Here is a 20,196-nt window from a genome sequence, read left to right on the forward strand (position 1 = left end):
TCCGTGTGGCGCCGGTCCGAATCCTCGGCCATCTTATCCAGCTTCCGCACCTCCTCCGAGGTGAAGGTGTCCGGACTGGAGTCGCGACTCTCCCGCTGGGGAGGAGGGGGCTGAACTAGGGGACCCTTGCCGCGTTGGTGGCGGCGAGTGTGCCGAACAGCAGCACTCCCCTCTGATCCTTCCCCCCTTTGGGGGGAAGGCCGCGGGCCACGCGCACGGCTCCTGGGTGGCTGGACGCCACTGGTCCCAGAAGCTGCATTGCCCTGCGACAGTTCCTCCAGGCACTCGTCCAGTGAGGAGGTGTCAAGCATTTCCTCCTCTCCTGCGGGACGTGACTGTTCCCCCGAAGGTCCGGCTTGCTCCTCCTCCTCGTCGGAGCTGCTGTCACTGGCAGCTTCAGGGTCCTGGTCGTCACCAGCTGAAAGCAGGAATGCACAAGAGTAGCTTCAGAGTGAGGAGACGGCGTCAGCGAGGGAGTTAGGACTGGTGGCATTCAGCGCATTGGTGGGACAGTGGCAAAGGAGGTAGCTCGGATGGGCCAGTGCGACGCGAGAGGGCCAAAAGGCGAGGTCCTTACCATTGCCGGGCAGTGGAGGGTCGGATACTCCGCACGCTGTGGGGACGATCACACGGGCTCCCATGAGCACACACACGCGCTCCTCCAGCCGAGTGAGCTTCTGCAGCTTGGCGCGGCCACCCCTGGCACGGGCCTGGCGATTAAACGCTACTTTAGCCTGCAAGAGAAAGGACGGGCTGTAAGTGCGCAGTGAAGCCCTGATGTAGTGTGCACTGCCTCCCATGGTGGAATAGCGTGGACAGAGTGAAGCCCTGATGTAGTGTGCACTGCCTCCCATGGTGGAATAGCGTGGACAGAGTGAAGCCCTGATGTAGTGTGCACTGCCTCCCATGGTGGAATAGCGTGGACAGAGTGAAGCCCTGATGTAGTGTGCACTGCCTCCCATGGTGGAATAGCGTGGTCAGAGTGAAGCCCTGATGTAGTGTGCACTGCCTCCCATGGTGGAATAGCTTGGACAAAGTGTAGCGTGCCGAATGGCCATGTGATGCTCATGACTGTCCCAATGCTGCTGGCTGAGGGCTGGCCAATAGGACTTTCAGCTCCCTTTGCCCATCATGTCAGGTGTACATGCAAGAATGAGGAGGAGACTGGAAAGGCTACTCACCTTCACAATCCTGGTCAGATCGTTGTATTTTTTACGACATTGTTTGTGGGTCCTGGGGGCATCGCCGGTGAACGTCACCCTCTGGGCGATCTGCTTCCAGGCTTTGGTGTAGTCATGGTGGGTTGGCTTCCTCCCACTCTCTGGGAACAAGATCTTGCGCCTCACCTCCAGAGCTGTGACCATTATGTCCAGATCACCCTCTGAGAAGCGCAGGGCACACTGACGGGCCTTCTCTGGCGTTGCCATGACTCCCTGGGGCTGAGCAGCAGTGTTGAGGCCTCTTTGCAAGGCTGCAGTGTGCAGGGCGTGGCAGCAGACCAATTCGTCCCTTCCCCCTTTAAGAGCTGGTCGGCGCCACGGGGTCTGCTGTCAGTCCAAAAATGACCGCACCCGTGCTGCGCCCCGCCTGGGCGCTATCCCTCTGGACCGCCGGCTTAGCGCCTAAAGATAGGAGTGGAACGCCTCTTTTAGCGCTCCACCAATCTCTTAGGGCGAAGCCACTGAATTTCCGGCAACGGGGCGCTACTTTGGGGCGGGCGCTAACTTCGGGCGGGCGCTAAGGTTAGCACCCCAAAACTGTCTATACTGAAAATCTAGCCCAATGACTCTAATGCCCAAGCCTCATTGCTTTCAAGAGTATCATCACTAGCTTTGATATCTAGGTAAGCTATCGGTAACACGCCCATGATTATGATCAGAACAACTTGCCCAGTAATTATTTTTGCTAATGGAATTATTTTGCTTCTCAATAGGATCTTTCTTCTATCTTCAATAAGTGATAGAACATCACATCAGACCACATTTTAGGTTTACACTATTAATAGAATGTATGACAAAAAACTATATATATAATAAAAAATATATACTTAACAGTATAATGCTTCTATCTTGCTCCTCAAACGGTCCAGAAATTCGGGTCGGGGGCTTCCCGCGGGTGTAAGCCCCCGACCTACACTTACCTTGCGCGCCGACCGTTGAGCTGTGGGCTCCCGTGGAATTCCGATCCGGGGCCTGCTCCAGCTGCCGGCGCGCAGTGCTTGCGTATCCCAGGGGCGCAGTTAGTTCAATGCGTCTCCTGGGATCACGTGGGCCATGGGGAGCCAATCGGAGCAGGGAATGCCCATTCATAAACCTGTCAAAACTTATAAATACTACGGGCTCCAAAACATCACTAAATCTTCAAATAATTTTTTTTTTAAATCACATTTTTTAAATAAACTATAAATTACATGAAATAACTACAGTATTTTAAACAATAATTTAAATTTTTGAAAAAAATAATTTTATTTTCTAACAGGGCTAAAAATAAACTTACCTTGCTTTAAAGTATTTAAAAATAATAAACCTGTGGAAAAAATGTTTTAATTTTAATTAATTCACCACTTACCTTGTAAAAAGCAGGCCTTACGCCGGCTTTTTATGTGTAACTTCTGGAGACTTACCCTCCCGGGAAAACCGGCAAAAAAAATGCAAGTTCGACGCGCAGCCTCTCCTGCGCACGCGTTCGAACTCTGAACCCCTTCGTTCAGGGGAACGGAAGTGCCGGTTTCCCGCACATGCGCAGTGCATGCAGGAAACCGGCACTTCCATTGGGCTTACGGGTGAGGACCCCGTGCGTACTCACCCGTGGAGACCCGAAGTTCTGGGCCAATAAAAGATCATAATCTAAATGCTAAGCTATTGTTTTATAAATCATTTTATAAGTTCAGTGTTGCTTTTCTTAAACCCTGTATTTCTAATCACTGTCGGTACTGATAGTGTGAACTGTGTCTCTTGGAAGTTCTCAACTGCCTCTGTGATGTAAACTGCCACAGCTCCTTCAAATATCTCCAAAAATAATTACTGTGGTTCCTGGATTTTAAAAACTGTTGACTATATTTGAAAATAACTGTCTATTATCCACATAACTAAGTATATCAGAATTTTTTTTTAAAAGCAACTTGGCTCCTCCCTCAAGCTGTGCAGACAGCCTGGAACATGTGCAACTTATGTATCAAGTTAAATGAATGTAGCTTTTCTAACTCCTTAATGAAAGGAATCTCTATAAAGCTAAGGCAGGTGTGCTGTGCTTCATTTTTGTTACACCAGTCATAATGGCACAGAAGGAGGCCATTTGGCCCATCAAGTCCGTGCCGGCTCTCTGCAGAGCAATCCAGTCAGTCCCATTCCCCTGCTCTATCCCCGTAGCCCTGCAAGTTTATTTCCCTCAAGTGCCTATCCAGTCTCCCCTTGAAAACATTGAGTGTCTCCGCTTCTTACATAGCGTCTGCAGCACAGAAACAGGCCATTCGGCCCAACTGGTCTATGCCGGCATTTATGCTCCACACAAGCCTCTTCCCACGCCTCTTCATCTAACTCTATCAGCATATCCTTCTATTCCTTTCACCCTCATGTGCTTATCTAGCTTCCTTAACTATTCACCTCAAATACTCCTCGTGGTAGCGAGTTCCACATTCTTACCACTCTGGGTAAAGAGGTTTCTTCTGAATTCCCTATTGGATTTATTGGTGACTATCTTATATTTATGGCTCCTAGTTTTGGTATCTCCCACAAATGGAAACATCTTCACGACGTCTACCCTATCGCACCCATTCATAATCTTAAAGACCTCGATCAGGTTACCCCTCAGCCTTCTCTTTTCTAGATAAGTATATCCTCTTTTAGACTTTCCTGATAAATATATCCTGTGTTCTGGTATCATCTTTGTGAATCTTTTTTGCACTCTGTTCCGTGCCTCTATATCCTTTTTATAATATGAAGACCAGAACTGTGCACAGTACTCCAAATGTGGTCTAACCAAGGTTACACATTTAACATAACTTCTTTGCTTTTCAATTTTATCCCTTTAAAAATGAACCTGTGTTTGGTTTGGTTTGGTTTTTTATGGTCTCATTAACCTGTCTCTATTTCAGTGGTTTGTGAATCTGTACTCCTAGATCCCTTTACTGTACTATCCCATTTAGACTCTTATTATCCAAGCAGTATGTGGCCGTCTTATTCTTCCTACCAAAATGTAACACCTCATACTTACCTATATTGGATTTAATTTGCCAATTACACACCCATTCTGCAAATTTATTAATGTTGTCTTGTATTTTTTCAGTCTTCACTATGCCCCCCAATTTGGTGTCGTCCACAAATTTGGAAATTGTACTTCCGATTCCAGAGTCCAAATCGTTTATGCAAATTGTGAACAACAGTGGTCCTGGCACTGATCCTGTGGAACACTGCTTCCCACCTTGTGCCAGTCTGATTGAATTCCTTCAGTACAGCTTCCATCCTGCTGACTGCACTGAAACCTCCCATGTCAATCATTCAGGCTGTGCAAAACCATGGCATCCTATTTGACCAAGAGTTGAGCTGTAAACCCCACAACTGCTTACTTCAACCTCTACATCACAACCCACCTTCACTCATAACTCACTCCCACTGCCACCAAAACCTTTATCCAAGCTTTTGTCACCTCTAGGCTAGATTTCTCCAACATCCTTGTTGCTTGGCTCCCACTGTTGCCCTTCTATAAACTCCAACTCACTGTCCCACTCTTCTAAAATCCTTCGTTCTTGCTGATCTGCACCAGTTCCCTATGTCTAATGCATTGGATTTAAACTCATCATCCTAACATTTTTCTGTGGCCTCACCCTATTCTACTGCAACCTCCTCCAGGTTTATATTTCTCATCATGAGACTCTCCCAATATCCTTAGACCCACTGGTACTAGGGACTCTGCTGCAGATGCCCGTGGAGTTGGAGAGTGCTGCATGGTGGAGGCTGGTACCAATGGGCCTTATTACACCAATACACAATGTGACTAGTGGGCTCTTCCAGTCATTGCTACATGTTGCAGGGTGCTGTGGTCAGCTTCAAACAAATCCATATGATGATCATGCACAGATAGAAGTCTATCTGAATTGTGGGTTCAAGTCCCACTCCAGAGACTTGAGCACAAAAATCTAGGCTGACACTCCAGTGCAGTACTGTGGGAGTGCTGCACTGTCGGAGGTGCCGTCTTTTGGATGAGATGTTAAACCGAGGTTCCGTCTGCTCTCTCAGGTAAAAGATCCCATGGCACTATTTCAAAGAAGAGCAGGGCAGTTATCCCCAGTGTCCTGGCCAATATTTATCCCTCAGTTTATCTGATCATTATCACATTGCTGTTTGTGGGAGCTTGCTGTGTGCAAATTTGCTGCCGTGTTTCCTACATTACAACAGTGACTACACTTCTAAAGGACTACATTTGCTGTAAAGCGCTTTGAACATAAGAAATAGGAGGAGTAGGCCATTCGGCCCTTCAGGCCTGCTCCGCCATTCAATAAGATCATGGCTGATCTTCTACCTCAACTCCACTTTCCTGCACTAAACAAAAACACTATCTGACATTGCTCTGTCCTACAATAAAATAAGTTTGAATCCATGAACAAAATCTTCAACAGAGCATGTAACTTTGATTATGTTTCAATTCACCCCTTGATTCCCTCAATATCCAAAAAATCTATCACTCTCTGCTTTGAATATACTCAACGACTGAGCATCCACAATCCTCTGGGGTAGAGAATTCCAAAGATTCACTACCCTCTGAGTGAAGAAATTTCTCCTCATCTCAGTCCTAAATGGCCGGCCCCTTATTCTGAGACTGTGACCCTGTGTTCTGGACTCCCCAGCCAGGGGAAGCATCCTCCCTGCATCTACCCTGTCAAGGCCAGTGGTCGTGAAAGGCGCTATATAAATGCATATCTTTCTTTCTATAATCAGGGTGCACAAAGTCCAAAATCCCCAAGATGTGCAGCTGTGGAAAGATGGAAGCTGGCCCACTGGACAGCAGGTTCCTGGTCCTCCTCACTCATGCTCAGTCTATCAGATCGAAAAAGTGTCCCTGGACGCTGTAAGGTGTTCACTCCTTCCTAAGAACTCAGACACAGATAGTTCTTGAGGGAGCACCTAGAGAGAAAATTTAAGAGTGGCACCGCTTGAAATATTACTCTCATTGCAATACTTGAGTGCATGACTTGGTGACAGTAAGATTGAGTAGGTAGAGAACAGACATGAGAAAGATGGTACTAGTCCTCAGCTTGGAGTGGAGGGGAAGAGAAGCTCCAATTGCACTTTGCTCTATTCCCTCCATGTTCGCAATGCAATTTTGATCTTCAAGGCACTTTATAGTTTCTAACTATGAGCCCTCCTCCATTTCTGGTTTGGTGCCATCTGTTATATGCCACCTTGTTCTCCAAGCAGCAAAGTAGTGCAGAGATGTTCGAAGTATCAGGAACACATTCAACAATACCCAAGTGGCCATTCTGCAGGTGTGTGTGGGAGACAAGATCATTCAGCGAGGTTACTCCACAATAATATTTACTACGTCAACAGTTTCAGGGATAAATTACAACTTGAATTTGTATCATAGAAACATAGAAGATAGGAGCAGGAGTAGGCCATTTGGCCCCTCGAGCCTGCTCTGCCATTCAATGCAATCATGGCTGATCATCCAAATTCACTGCTTTCTCCCCATACCCCTTGATCCCTTTAGCCTTAAGAAATATATCCAACTCCTTCTTGAATATATTTAATGAATTGGCCTCTACTGCCTTCTGTGGTAGAGAATTCCATAGGTTCACCACTCTCTGGGTGAAGAAATTCCTCCTCATTTCTGTCCTAAATGGCTTACCCCTTATCCTTAGACTGTGACCCCTGGTTCTGGACTCCCCGACCATCGGGAACATCCTTCCTGCATCTAGTCTGTCCAGTCCTATCCTACGGTACTATGGATAAGCATTCCAAAGGTTGTAAGGCAGTCTAAGTGCTTTGCATGTGTCAGTGTGTAACATGGTGTGAGGAACCAATTTGCAATGCGCATAATTTGTTCATCATAATTTTTTGGTTCACACGATTTAGTTGAGAAGCTCTGTGTTCTTCTATTTCAAGTGCTGCATTGCTGTTAAGATAACCATCCTATGTATTAGCAAATACTTCATAGAAATGGTAGGACGATAATAACATTTTACAAACAGACTATAAAGTGGTCAGCTTTAACAAGGTGGTGTGCTCCACGGAAGTTCCTTTGAACATGTCATCCCAATGTATTTGTTTAATATTTCAGCATCTAAACTGTTTGTATTAGTTCTGTGCGCATTTTATTTTCAAAACACTGCACTCTTTACAAATATTGAATATCAGAGACTTGCATTTATATAGCGCCTTTCACGACCACCAGACGTCTCAAAGCGCTTTACAGCCAATGAAGTACTTTTTGAAGTGGAGTTACTGTTGTAATGTGGGAAATGCGGCAGCCTATTCGCGCACATGCAAGCTCCCACAAACAGCAATGTGATAATGACCAGATAATGTTTTTGTTATAACAGAAAACACTGGAAAAACTCAGCAGGCCAGGCAACATCCGTGGAGAGAGAAACAGAGTCAATGTTTCGGGTCGAAACCCTTCTACAGAATGTTTTTGTTATGTTGGTTGAGGGATAAATATTGGCCAGGACACCGAGGATAACTCCCCTGCTCTTCTTCGAAATAGTACCATGGGATCTTTAACGTCCACCTGAGAGAGCAGACGGGGCCTCGGTTTAACGTCTCGTCCGAAAGACGGCACCTCCGACAGTGCAGCACTCCCTCAGCACTGCACTGTGCAATCACCTGGGAGAGAAAATACTTTCAAATTAATCCCTCAGGGCATTAAAATATGATTTAATATTAATGATTCTCCCATGACAAGTTACAGGATGTGCTGTTTTATAACAAAAATTACACCATACAAAATATAATGTAGGACTGTGTCCCTTTACAGCTAGACGGTGTAATTGCTGTGCTTTTAAATTAATATTGGGGTCAGTTACAGCTCAATTTTTTTTCTTGCAATACAAATGATGAAATATTTGGTATTTTTTGAGTAACACTTAAGAGTCAGTTTTTTGGCCAGTATTTACTGGTTATCTAAGTTGGTAAGTATGCATTTAATGTTGAAGAATGTTTTGTGGTTAAGATAGTAAAAGCATTTTTTAAACATTTCATTTAACAATGCTCACCTGTCTTTTCAATTAGTAAATGTTGAGAATGCTTTCAACAGTTTACCCTGCAGATTTCCTTGTAAGGCCTGTAGCAATCATGTGGTTGAAGACCACAGAATATTTAATGTAACTTAATTACTTAAGCTGTTAAATTACAAAATTGTTTCATATGTTACTGAAAAACCTTTCAAAATTTTAAAGAAGTGAAAATCAAACAATTTTTTTTTACCCAGCAGTGCTCATTTCAACTGAGGGGGGTGGTACACAGACTCCAGACAACAGGGGGGGAAAACCACAAGGATAAGAAACTAAGATGAAAATGCAAACAAAACATGAAGGTTGTATAAATAAACTTTATTGGGGAAGCACAACTCTGGACACGATCAAGGCTGCAAATGAATGGTGTTTGTAAACAGTGAATTTGCGGCAAATGGAGGGCAGACGAAGAAGGATGAGGTGAAGAGGGGAGGTCGCTGGGGGGAAGGGTGGGGTGAAGAGGGGAGGTCGCTGGGGGGAAGGGTGGGGTGAAGAGGGGAGGTCGCTGAATGGGAAGGGTGGGGTGAGGAGGGGGGTCACTGGGGGGAAGGATGGGGTGAGGAGGGGGGGGTCGCTGGGGGGGAGGATGGGGTGAGGACGGGGGGGTCGCTGGAGGGGAGGATGGGGTGAGGACGGGGGGGGTCGCTGGAGGGGAGGATGGGGTGAGGACGGGGGGGTCGCTGGAGGGGAGGATGGGGTGAGGACGTGGGGGGGGATCGCTGGAGGGGAGGATGGGGTGAGGACGGGGGGGGGGGTCGCTGGAGGGGAGGATGGGGTGAGGACGGGGGGGGGGGTCGCTGGAGGGGAGGATGGGGTGAGGACGGGGGGGGTCGCTGGAGGGGAGGATGGGGTGAGGACGGGGGGGGTCGCTGGAGGAGAGGATGGGGTGAGGACGGGGGGGGGGTTCGCTGGAGGTGAGGACGGGGGGGGGAATCGCTGGAGGGGAGGATGGGGTGAGGAGTGGGGGGTCGCTGGGGGGGGGAAGGATGGGGTGAGGAGGGGGGGTCGCTGGGGGGGAGGATGGGGTGAAGACGGGGGGGGGGTCGCTGGAGGGGAGGATGGGGTGAAGACGGGGGGGGGGTCGCTGGAGGGGAGGATGGGGTGAGGACGTGGGGGGGGATCGCTGGAGGGGAGGATGGGGTGAGGACGGGGGGGGGTCGCTGGAGGGGAGGATGGGGTGAGGACGGGGGGGGTCGCTGGAGGAGAGGATGGGGTGAGGACGGGGGGGGGGTTCGCTGGAGGTGAGGACGGGGGGGGGAATCGCTGGAGGGGAGGATGGGGTGAGGAGTGGGGGGTCGCTGGGGGGGGGAAGGATGGGGTGAGGAGGGGGGGTCGCTGGGGGGGGAGGATGGGGTGAGGAGGGGGGGTCGCTGGGGGGGGAGGATGGGGTGAGGAGGGGGGGTCGCTGGAGGGGAGGATGGGGTGAAGACGGGGGGGGGGTCGCTGGAGGGGAGGATGGGGTGAGGACGTGGGGGGGGATCGCTGGAGGAGAGGATGGGGTGAGGACGGGGGGGGGGGTTCGTTGGAGGGGAGGATGGGGTGAGGACGGGGGGGGTCGCTGGAGGGGAGGATGGGGTGAGGACGGGGGGGGGGTCGCTGGAGGAGAGGATGGGGTGAGGACGGGGGGGGGGTTCGCTGGAGGTGAGGACGGGGGGGGGATCGCTGGAGGGGAGGATGGGGTGAGGACGTGGGGGGGATCGCTGGAGGGGAGGGTGGGGTGAGGAATGGGGGGGTCGCTGAATGGGAAGGGTGGGGTGAGGAGGGGGGTCACTGGGGGGAAGGATGGGGTGAGGAGGGGGGGTCGCTGGGGGGTAAGGATGGGGTGAGGAGGGGGGGGTCGCTGGGGGGGAGGATGGGGTGAGGACGGGGGGGTCGCTGGAGGGGAGGATGGGGTGAGGACGGGGGGGGTCGCTGGAGGGGAGGATGGGGTGAGGACGGGGGGGGTCGCTGGAGGGGAGGATGGGGTGAGGACGTGGGGGGGATCGCTGGAGGGGAGGATGGGGTGAGGACGGGGGGGGGGTCGCTGGAGGGGAGGATGGGGTGAGGACGGGGGGGGGTCGCTGGAGGAGAGGATGGGGTGAGGACGGGGGGGGGTCGCTGGAGGAGAGGATGGGGTGAGGACGGGGGGGGGTTCGCTGGAGGGGAGGATGGGGTGAGGACGGGGGGCGGTCGCTGGAGGGGAGGATGGGGTGAGGACGGGGGGGGGGTCGCTGGAGGAGAGGATGGGGTGAGGACGGGGGGGGGGGTTCGCTGGAGGTGAGGACGGGGGGGGGGAATCGCTGGAGGGGAGGATGGGGTGAGGAGTGGGGGGTCGCTGGGGGGGGAAGGATGGGGTGAGGAGGGGGGGTCGCTGGGGGGGGAGGATGGGGTGAGGAGGGGGGGTCGCTGGAGGGGAGGATGGGGTGAGGACGGGGGGGGTCGCTGGAGGGGAGGATGGGGTGAGGACGTGGGGGGGGATCGCTGGAGGAGAGGATGGGGTGAGGACGGGGGGGGGTTCGTTGGAGGGGAGGATGGGGTGAGGACGGGGGGGGGGGGTCGCTGGAGGGGAGGATGGGGTGAGGACGGGGGGGGGGGGGTCGCTGGAGGGGAGGATGGGGTGAGGAGGGGGGTCGCTGGGGGTAAGCGGAATGCGGGTTGCGAACCCAGGCTCCGATTTGCGCGAGGGGTCGCTCCTTACCCTCCTGCGGCTGAGGCTTGTCCTGCGTCGCTCGGAAAACGAAGACTTTGGGAAAGACGACGGAGCAGCAGAGCACGATGCTGGAGATCAGAGCCACCTTCTGGAAGGCTGATGCACTCATGGCTGGTGAGCCGGTGCGGCTGATCGCGGGAAGCCCAGGCCCGGAACTCAGGCCCAGCAAGAGGAAGGGGGCGGGGCTTCGCGGCACGTGACGCCGATTTCCGGTCGCCCTGGCAATAAAGAGTGATCCGGAAGCAGAAGTCGGCCTTTCTCTCTGAATGATGCGGGATGGAGCGGAGTGGCTAAGGCGCCGAGGACACCCGGCCGGCTGGGTCATACCATCGGCCTGGCCTCCAGGAGAGACGGTTAGAATAAAACCCAGCCGTTTCCAACAGCCGCGCACCAGGTTATTATTTAAACGCGTGGCGGCTGTAAAGTGGCCTCCAGAGTAAAGGCCTTTCTTTGCGCTCCGGTCCGCGTGGTGCTGACACCGGGCTGGTTCCCCCGGGCCCGCCCTGCTTTCCCCCCCTCCTCAACAACAACTTTTATTTATTTGGCCCCTTTAACGTCCCAAGGCGCTTCGCTGGAGTATTGCAAGACAAAAATTTGACACCGAGCCACATATGGCTAAATTAGGGCTGGCGACCAAAAGCTTGTCAGAGGTCGGTTTTCAGCAGGTTAAGGTTCAGGGCGGGAGTTCGAGTTTAGGGCCTTGGCAACAGCAGGTGGCCCCGCCGCTCCCCCAACACACACACCCTGCCCCAGTTCATATAATTTAGTGATTTCAGTATCTCCGACTATTTAAACTTCACTTTTTCCTTTGTCGGTTCTTGGTGGCGGTGCGAAGTTTTTCAAGAGATGGCGCTGCTGGGATGGGGAGGGACCAGAGTGAGTCTTTACCACGTGGCTGAGCGAGTCACTTGACTGATACGAAAGTAAGACTTTCTAAGTAATCGTTCATTTGGATTTTCTAATGTGGTTTGTTTTCACCTTCACGTTTCAACGGGTTTCCAAATCGTTGCTCTTAATTTTTTCTATAATGTACCCAGTGGAGAGCCAATGCCTCAGTGGTCTGTGATCTAAAACCGCTTGAATGTTCAATTTTCACATGAAGGGTAATTAGAAATCATTAGAAAATTCATATCTCGTAGTGTTAACTTTATGTAATTATTACTGAGCAGAAAATGATGTTCTATCTCACGATGGTCTTCATAACCTTTTGTGATGAGACTGCCTTAAGGCATTGCTGATTGCTGCTCAAGATTTAGTTGTGTTTTATAATCAGGCTAGCTACTAATCTGTTCTACAAAGTTGATTAGGTAATGGTTATTAGCTGTTCAGTTTGGGGATTTTTAAACTAATTTATTTAGCTCATTATATATCACAATCGTCTTTAGTCTTTCTGTTGCCTTCTCTTTTTGAGTTAATGCAACCGTTAAAGAATGGTAGTTGAACAGCAATAAATTAAGTCATATTCCAGTTACTGTAAAGAGCTTGGCTCAAGTTAATGCTGTAAAGAGTTTGACTTTGTAAAGTTTTGAAAGCTGTAATAGCAATACAAAAATGATTTGGCATATGGCTTAAATCTGAATATTTCACTCAACAGATTGACTTCAAGAATGTTTTCAGTTTTCATCTGATCGTCAGCAATCCTGGGAAAATCATGGAAATTAGCCAGCTAACCAGGTTTGTCTTGCAAACAGTGAAGTAAATCAGAGTACTGAACAGTTCTGGTCTCCATATATTATAAAGAATATAGGCAGTGGAGAAGGTGCAACTAGAATGATGCCACCAGAACTATTGGGAAAAGGCTGAACAGACTGGGGCTCTTTGAAGACTGAGAAGTGACCTGATTGAGGCCTTTAAGATTATGAAAGGGTTTGATGGGTAGATGTAGAGATGTTGTTTCAACCTGTGGGTGAGACAGAACTAGTGGCCATAAATATAAGATGGTCACTAATAAATCCAATAGGGAATTCAGAAGAAATTTCTTTACTCAGAATGTGGAACTCACTACCACAAGGAATAGTTGAGGTGAAGAGCATATGCACTTCAGAGGCAGCTAGATAAATACACAAAGGGAGAAAATAGGCTATGGTGATGGGGTTTGATGGAGGGTGGGTGGAGGCTTGCTTGTGTGGAGCATAATGGATCTGTTTGCTGAATGGCCTGTTTCTATGCTGTAAATACTACGCATGTAATACGCACTTTTGCAGCTCATTGTAAGGCCCAGCCTTGTGTTGTCTACAATAGCCTTATTCTGGACTGTTACTTACAAACATCTCACTAGTTTTACACAATTGGTGAATTTTTGTGACTTTAGCTGCCTTTTTTAAAAAGAAAAAGGGGCCAAATGGCCTACTCCTGCTCCTATCTTCTATGTTTCCTCCCTATGCTGGGGCTGAAATTTAAATGATCCATAACTGGCCTGTGGTCTACTAACAGATACACATTTAGACACAGATTTGCTGTTAATGGTAATGTGTACAGTTGGAAGTGTCTGGTGCAGTCTCCATTCTAGAGATGAGAATTGTTTAGGCCTTGTGTTGGATCAAATCTTGATCCTGGAACATGAGTGGTGATGGGAGACTGGCCACCTTGAAGCTGCAGAATAAGTTCTTCAGCCATTTCTAATTTGTATTGTCAAACCATCTATTCATGCCTGAACTTTGAACTGCATGGATAGTTGGTGATGCAGCAGAGTAGAAATGAACTCTTGCAAGATTCTGGGCACTTTTGCTTTGTTTCAGCACTGTTGCATTTTACTGATTTTGCTATTTCAGGGAATCCCATTTGTATAGGTTGGTGAAAACTGGAGGATTTGGGCTTGGCATTTTAGTAGCTCTGAACATTGTGGCTCATAATTTATTCTAGACTACTTGACTAGCTTATGAATGAGCTGTTCACTGCATTCTCTGCTCGAGTGTTCTTTGTGGTAATGAGGTGTAGATTTAGCTGTTTCGTTGTGAAATGTTGCAGTTTGCTGAAGAATTTACATGAGTCAATTCTCAGGTTAATTGGCATATTGGTCACCTATAGGTTACTGACGATTGTCATGGTGGTCTTGGTTTTAGTGCCGCAAAGCATTGCTGGATGTACAGTTGACCACACTTGTGCCAATGACACCTGCCTTGTCCAACATCCAGTACTGGATGAGTAGAAATTTCCTTTGTCTAAATATTGAAGACTGAAGCCATTGTCCCTGGTCCCTGCTGCAAACTGTTCCTGAGCCACCAACTCATCCCTCTCCCTGGCAACTGTCCGAGGCTGAACCAGACTGTTCCTGTGAAACTTTCGTGTTGTATTTGACCCTGAGGAGAGCTTCTGCCAACATACCGGCTCCATCACTAAGACCGCCTACTTCCACCTCCCTACATCGCCCGACTCTGCCCCTGCATCAGCTCATCTGCTGAAACCCTTGCCTTTGTTACCTCTAGATTTTGAGCTCATCCAAAACTTGCTGCCTGTGTCTTAACTCGCACCAAGTCCTGGTCACCCTTGAGCTCACTGACCTACATTGGCTCCAAGCAATGTCTCAATTTTAAAATTCTCATCCTTGTTTTCAAACTTCTCCAGTTCTGGCCTATTGCGCATCCCTGATTTTAATTGCTGTCCTGTTGGTGGCTGTGCCGTCAGCTGCTGAGGTCCCTCTCTTAAACCCCTCTACCTCCTAAGAAGTACAAGAGTAAGTTCTGAATCCAAGAATGTGGATTTATGGCGCTTTAACTTGGTAACTAGATTTGTTCATCATTTTTGTATAAGGGTGACTGTGAATCAGCCAACCAATGGTGACTTGTTACTCATTGAAGCAAATATAGTCTGACACATTGTCTAAAGATCATAGTGTTGGTTATATTTCAACAGGTCCTTTAGAATGGCAGATTGAGTCTTTGTCTGTTTTGTCTGACAGATAATAGTCAGATTAGCTCTATTGTAGCTCTTAACTTTCATGTGACATTTCATGGATGCCTGCTCTGCTTTATCAGTATCATGTTGGTCTTGCAGTCTTCAGTGGTTGTCACAGATATACCACCATATGATCCACAGTGGCTCTGAAGTAACTGAAACTTGTATAAATTGAGTCCTGAAATTTAATTAGAGGTGAGCAATAACCATAAACTGAAATCAAGAACTTGTTTCTTTGGAGTTTTAACATTTTGTACAAGGCTGGTGATCCATGGCAGAAAGAAGTTGTCAGAAGGACTGCAGTGGGCAGATACGTGGGTGCTTGCCAGCATTCAATTTGTAGTGAGTTAATTTAATGTAATAGCATCTATGCTAGTGTGGATTGTATTTCAGCAGAATTAGATTATCCTCCATGGTACTCTAAACCATTGATGGAAGCTGCTACATGGTAATTGTTTTTTTGTAGAAATGGGGAGGGTACTGATTTTTATAAAGAACTGGAACTGAGACTATTACAGTATCACTTTTAAAATGCAACAAGTGAACAAGCAGTGCATTTATCTTGTGATTTAAATTAAGATGCTGTACTTTACTGAAAAGGTCTTTTAAAAGATTTAGGTATTTTTGTCCTCTTCAGCTAGACAGCTTCAGTGGTTTGCAAATACTTCCTATTCTACCTGTGAATCTTCAAGAACTGATTGTCTGTTCACCAGTTTAGGCATGAGTGCATATGTCTGTATTCTGTAGTTGCACTGACGTGTTCTGGTGGCAGTCATGACTTATGGTATTGCTAACTAATTGGCCACTGGGATCTACTGGTGCCATTGAATGCAGATTTGGCTTGGCTGTGATGCCTGATAGCTTGCCAGCACTTGTCTAGGCTCACATCTAAAGAATGGTCATTTATCTGTGGAACTCCAGGTCTTGTGTAGTGAGGGGGAAGGAGGGAGCAGAAACAAACTGAACAGTGAAACAAGAGAGTTATACATGTTAAGGGTTGAAGTTTTCCTAAAATTTAAATGTTGCCTGCTAAAGCTGTTTTTATTTTTGCCAGTGCACCATAGATGAAGTGTTCTGCTATGCAGGAGTTGTACTCCCAGTTCATCAGGAAGACTAGGAATCTGCTTCCCAGGTAGGTGTACAGAGAGCTGTTTGTGTCTGTACCATTGCAGTTGTCTGACATTTGTACATTACCTAAATACTCTGGCATCCTCAACACTGAGCTCATGCCTGTCCAGAGTAAAAATGATGATTATACTCACGATGGTCTTCATAACAACTGTGATGAAATTGCTTTATAGCAATAACTGATTACTCTGGGATAAGGATGAAGCAAGTTACTGGATACAATACATTGACATGTTGTGCCTATATTCTGCCCTTGGCCAATTTTCAACTTGTATTAGTCACAATGATCTTCATGGCTGCTGTAATACAACACTTCAGTAGCTGTACAAACTTGTATTCAGATTGCTGAAGTAATTATGTAAGATGTTGGAATAAGTAGATGACTTAAACTTGTGTAGTGTTATGGTCATTATGTAAGATTTTTGTGGAAACACTGTCCAAAAAGAGATATGGGACATAGTCATGCAGCAAGATCCACTTGCATCAACCCTGATTGGCTGCAAAAAGTGTGGAGGTGACCTGATCGTGAAGGGTGAAAATGCTATTCCAAGTTTGACTCCTTGGTTAATTATAATAGGTTGCTTCTTACAATAGATTACATTGTTGCTTGTTAATGAGGCAAACATGAAGCACTTGTGCAATGTGCTTTCGGTGTGGGTCCTAAAGATTTTGATAGTTTGTGGTGGCAAAATGCTTCTTTGAAATTTGGGCCATTTTCACACTTGTGAAGTTTAATGTCACTTAAATTTGCACACAACCATTCAGCTGCATTTTCTTTCTGTTCCAGAGGCGTCAGGAGTGAATCAAGCTTTGAAGAGATGTTTTAATGTTGACAAAGACCCTCAAAATAAAAGGGCCAGAATTCCCAGCAGAAGTGTTCCAAAGTGCCATTTATGACTTGTGCATGCCCTACACTTAATTTGACTGTTAAATTCTTGGTTTAAAGTAATGAATGAATGTTTGTTTGTTTATTTGAATAAAGTTAGTGTTTGTAATGAGTTGCTGGTGTTTTCTTTAGTTATTCATGGTGTGTGTGCACAACTATTTGATGAAAAGAATTCCTCTGCAGTACCAGAAGGGGCTGAGCCACAAGTTGGAATTTTACACTGCAGACTGTGGTAGCTGTCCTCTGGTTGTGTAGTACAGGGGTCTCAAGGTTAGGGTGTCTGCCAAAAAATAATCAACAGACAAGACACTTATCAATCAACTGCCCTCCTGGCCAATAATCTTTGCCTGATTCACACTTCTGGGTTAGATGTGGCCAATCTGGTAATTTGGCACTTTGGACAGGTGAGTGCAGTGATGTTGGGAGACATTGTGCTTCAGATATGCTGGGGCAGAGAGCAATACACCAGGACTGGGCCAATGTGGAGTACATTGAGGTTATTGCCAGCATCAAAAGATAACTGATTTCCTCAATTCATTTGATAAGAGTAGCAGCCAGTGAATAATAAATAACCTGCTTCCTCTTTGCATCCATCCCTCTGGTAACTGCCACTAAGGCTGTGGTTTATTCAAAAATAAACTCTAAATATCAAACATTGTAGGATTCTTTCACTCATGAAAGAACTTGTTGAATGTCCCAACACTGATGCAGTTGTCTTCTTAGCAGTCCCTTGGAACTGAGGATGACTTGCTTCCACATTAAAAATGAGCTCGTAGGTGACTGATTAGTCCAATGGGGGACCTACTATCTATCGTGGGTGGGGTGCTTGGGTTGACGTGCGCTCCTTGCGTTGCCTGTGCTTGGCTTCCGCTTGCTCCTGGCAAAGAGACGCGGTGTTTGGTGCCTTCCTGGATGCTTCTCCACTTTGTGTAGTCTTGGGCCAGGGATTCCCAGGTGTCAGTGGGGATGTTACACTTTTTCAAGGAGGCTTTGGGGTGTCTGAAGCGTGCTCTGTTGCTGTGCTGGAGCTCTGAGTAGGGTGCTTGTTTTGGGAGTCTCGTATCGGCCATGTTCAACTGATGTAGTATCTTAAGATTGTTTCTAGAATTGCCTGCTACCTGAAGTTAATCAGGCTCTAAACAGTGCATTGAAATCCACCAAACGAGTATAGTATCCAATGGTGCATATCAAGGAAGGTTTTAAAACTCACCCAGTTGGCAGGACAAAGGCTCATTTACTTCTTTTAGTTTCCAACCTCTCAATGCAGCACTCCCTCCATACTGCACTGGAGATTATGCAATCAATCTTTTAGTCACATTTGAGAACCCCTTGTATGGTATGTCCATTGTCACTGGGAATAATTTGCCTGCATCAAATATTGTTTCCACAGTTGGGTCAGAATCTATCTATCTAAAGGCTTTAAATGAATACTGATCACCAGTACTCTTGTTAGTCAAATGTAAATCTGATGGTTTGCCTTGGTTATATTACTGTATATGACTAGTATTTCCCATAGCATATAGATGAACAAGCTTAAAAGTGCCAGCAATAGGCAGTTCGGTAGAACTGAAAATGCATTGACGCTGAGGACTCTTGATTTCAGTCAATAGTGGTACCTTGCCTGTGCTGGAGCACCTACAGGTTCTTTAGCCCTGATTTTTAAATCGAGCGGTTGGGAGCCGGAGTGAGTGCCAAAACCTCAGCTGGGAGACTTTGCCCATCCCAAACTAGGAGCAGGACGTTGGGCAGCAGGAGGCTACTGGCCAGGAACGCGCTTGGGTAAATTGCAGTGATGGTCTTGCAATCGGGGTGGGATTAAACTTTCCTTAATAACAAAATGCTGGAAAAACTCAGCAGGCCAGGCAGCATCCGTGGAGAGAGAAACAGAGTTAACGTTTCAGGTCAAAGGCCTTTTGTCAGAACTGGAAAAAAAGCAGGAAATGGAAAGCAAGTTTAGGGGCTGGGAAAAGGGGGGGAGGGGATGAAAGAACAAAAGGGAAGATCCGTGATAGGATAGAAAGCAGGAGACGAGATATTCAAGACAAGAGGTGGTAATGGGACAGGTTAAGGAACAAAGGATGGCTCTAGATGAAGTGTGAGAAGGACAGCTGCCATGTGGGAGGGAAGAAAAAAAGGCCAAACAAAGTGGATAAAAATATATATATATGTGTGATAGGGGCCGAGGTTATGATCTGAAATTGTTGAACTCTGTTGAGTGCAGAGGGCTGCAGAGTGCCTAATCGAAAGATGAGGTGCTGTTCCTCGAGCTTACGCTGAGCTTCCGTGGAACAATGCAAGAGGCCGAGGACGGTGAGGTCTGGGTGGGAATGGGGTGGTGAATTAAAGTGACAGGTGATCAGAAGCTCGGGGTCCCCCTTACGGACTGAACGGAGGTGTTCCGCAAAGCGGTCACCCAATCTGCGTTTGGTCTCCCCAATGTAGAGACCGCATCGTGAGCAGCGAATACAGTATACTAAATTGCAAGAAGTACAAGTAAATAGCTGTTTCACCTGGAAGGGGTGTTTGGGGCCCTGGACAGTGGGAAGGGGGGAGGTATAAGGGCATATGTTGCATCTCCTGCGCTTGCACGGGAAGATGCCAGGGAGGGGGTGGTAGAGGAGTGGACTAGGGTGTCGTGGAGGGAAGTGAGGTGAGGGGAAGATGCATTTGGTGGTGGGATCATGCTGGAGGTGGCGGAAATGGCAGAGGATGAGAGGATGATTCGTTGAATGTGGAGGTTGGTGGGGTGAAAAGTGGTTCCGGGAGGGAGGGGCAGGGGTGAGGGAAGAAGTGCGGGAGATAGAACGGACACGGTCGAGGGCTGTGTCAACCACAGTAGAGGGGAATCCTCGGTTGAGGAAAAAGGAAGACATGTCGGAAGCACTGGTATGGAAGGTGGCCTCGTCGGAGCAGATGCGGCGGAGACGGAGAAACTGGGAGAATGGAATAGAGTCCTTACAGGAGGCGGGGTGGGAGAAAGTGTAGTCCAGGTAGCTGTGGGAGTCAGTGGGCTTGTAGTGAATGTTTGTCAATAACCTATCCCCAGAAATGGAGACGGAGAAGTCGAGAAAGGGAAGGGAAGAGTCGGAGATGGACCATGTGAAGGTGAGGGAAGGTTGGAAATTGGAAGCAAAGTGAATGAAATTGTCTAGTTCAGGGCGAGAGCAGGAAACGGCACCGATGCAGTCATCAATGTACCGGAAAAAGAGGTGAGGGAGGGAACCCGAGTAGGACTGGAACAAAGAGTGTTCCAAATATCCCACGAAAAGGCAGGCATAACTAGGACCCATGCGGGTACCCATAGCAACACCTTTGATTTGGAGGAAATGAGTGGAGTCAAAAGAGAAGTTGTTCAATGTGAGAACAAGTTCA

At 47.9% G+C, this 20,196-nt stretch overlaps 1 protein-coding gene, 1 long non-coding RNA gene and 1 other non-coding gene across 4 annotated transcripts in view; 2 read left to right on the forward strand and 1 right to left on the reverse strand.

Moving 5' to 3' along the window:
• Positions 1 to 11,122, reverse strand: part of LOC147106986 (protein RIC-3-like) — a 111,316-nt gene extending 100,194 nt beyond the window's left edge. The window contains exon 1 of the mRNA XM_086007915.1: positions 10,905 to 11,122. Coding sequence (XP_085864041.1) covers positions 10,905 to 11,025 — 121 coding nt within the window. The 5' untranslated portion in view covers positions 11,026 to 11,122. The remainder of the gene's footprint in view (positions 1 to 10,904) is intronic.
• A 22-nt stretch (positions 11,123 to 11,144) lies between these two features.
• On the forward strand, positions 11,145 to 16,937 carry LOC147106987 (uncharacterized). 2 transcript variants are annotated; one of them, XR_015080998.1, is made up of 5 exons: positions 11,145 to 11,310; positions 11,752 to 11,839; positions 12,511 to 12,590; positions 15,865 to 15,942; positions 16,726 to 16,937. It is a non-coding gene; the product is annotated as an uncharacterized LOC147106987 (long non-coding RNA). The 2 variants fall into 2 exon arrangements; XR_015080997.1 differs by lacking the exon at positions 11,752 to 11,839 and having other exon boundaries at positions 11,152 to 11,310.
• On the forward strand, positions 12,084 to 12,164 carry LOC147106988 (small nucleolar RNA SNORD35). The gene has a single exon (XR_015081270.1). It is a non-coding gene; the product is annotated as a small nucleolar RNA SNORD35 (small nucleolar RNA).
• Positions 16,938 to 20,196: the final 3,259 nt, after the last annotated feature.

Source organism: Somniosus microcephalus, chromosome 15 (genome assembly GCF_052327205.1).
Source record: "Somniosus microcephalus isolate GS21.2 chromosome 15, FLI_Smic_1.0, whole genome shotgun sequence".
Classification (NCBI taxonomy): Eukaryota; Metazoa; Chordata; class Chondrichthyes; order Squaliformes; family Somniosidae; genus Somniosus; species Somniosus microcephalus.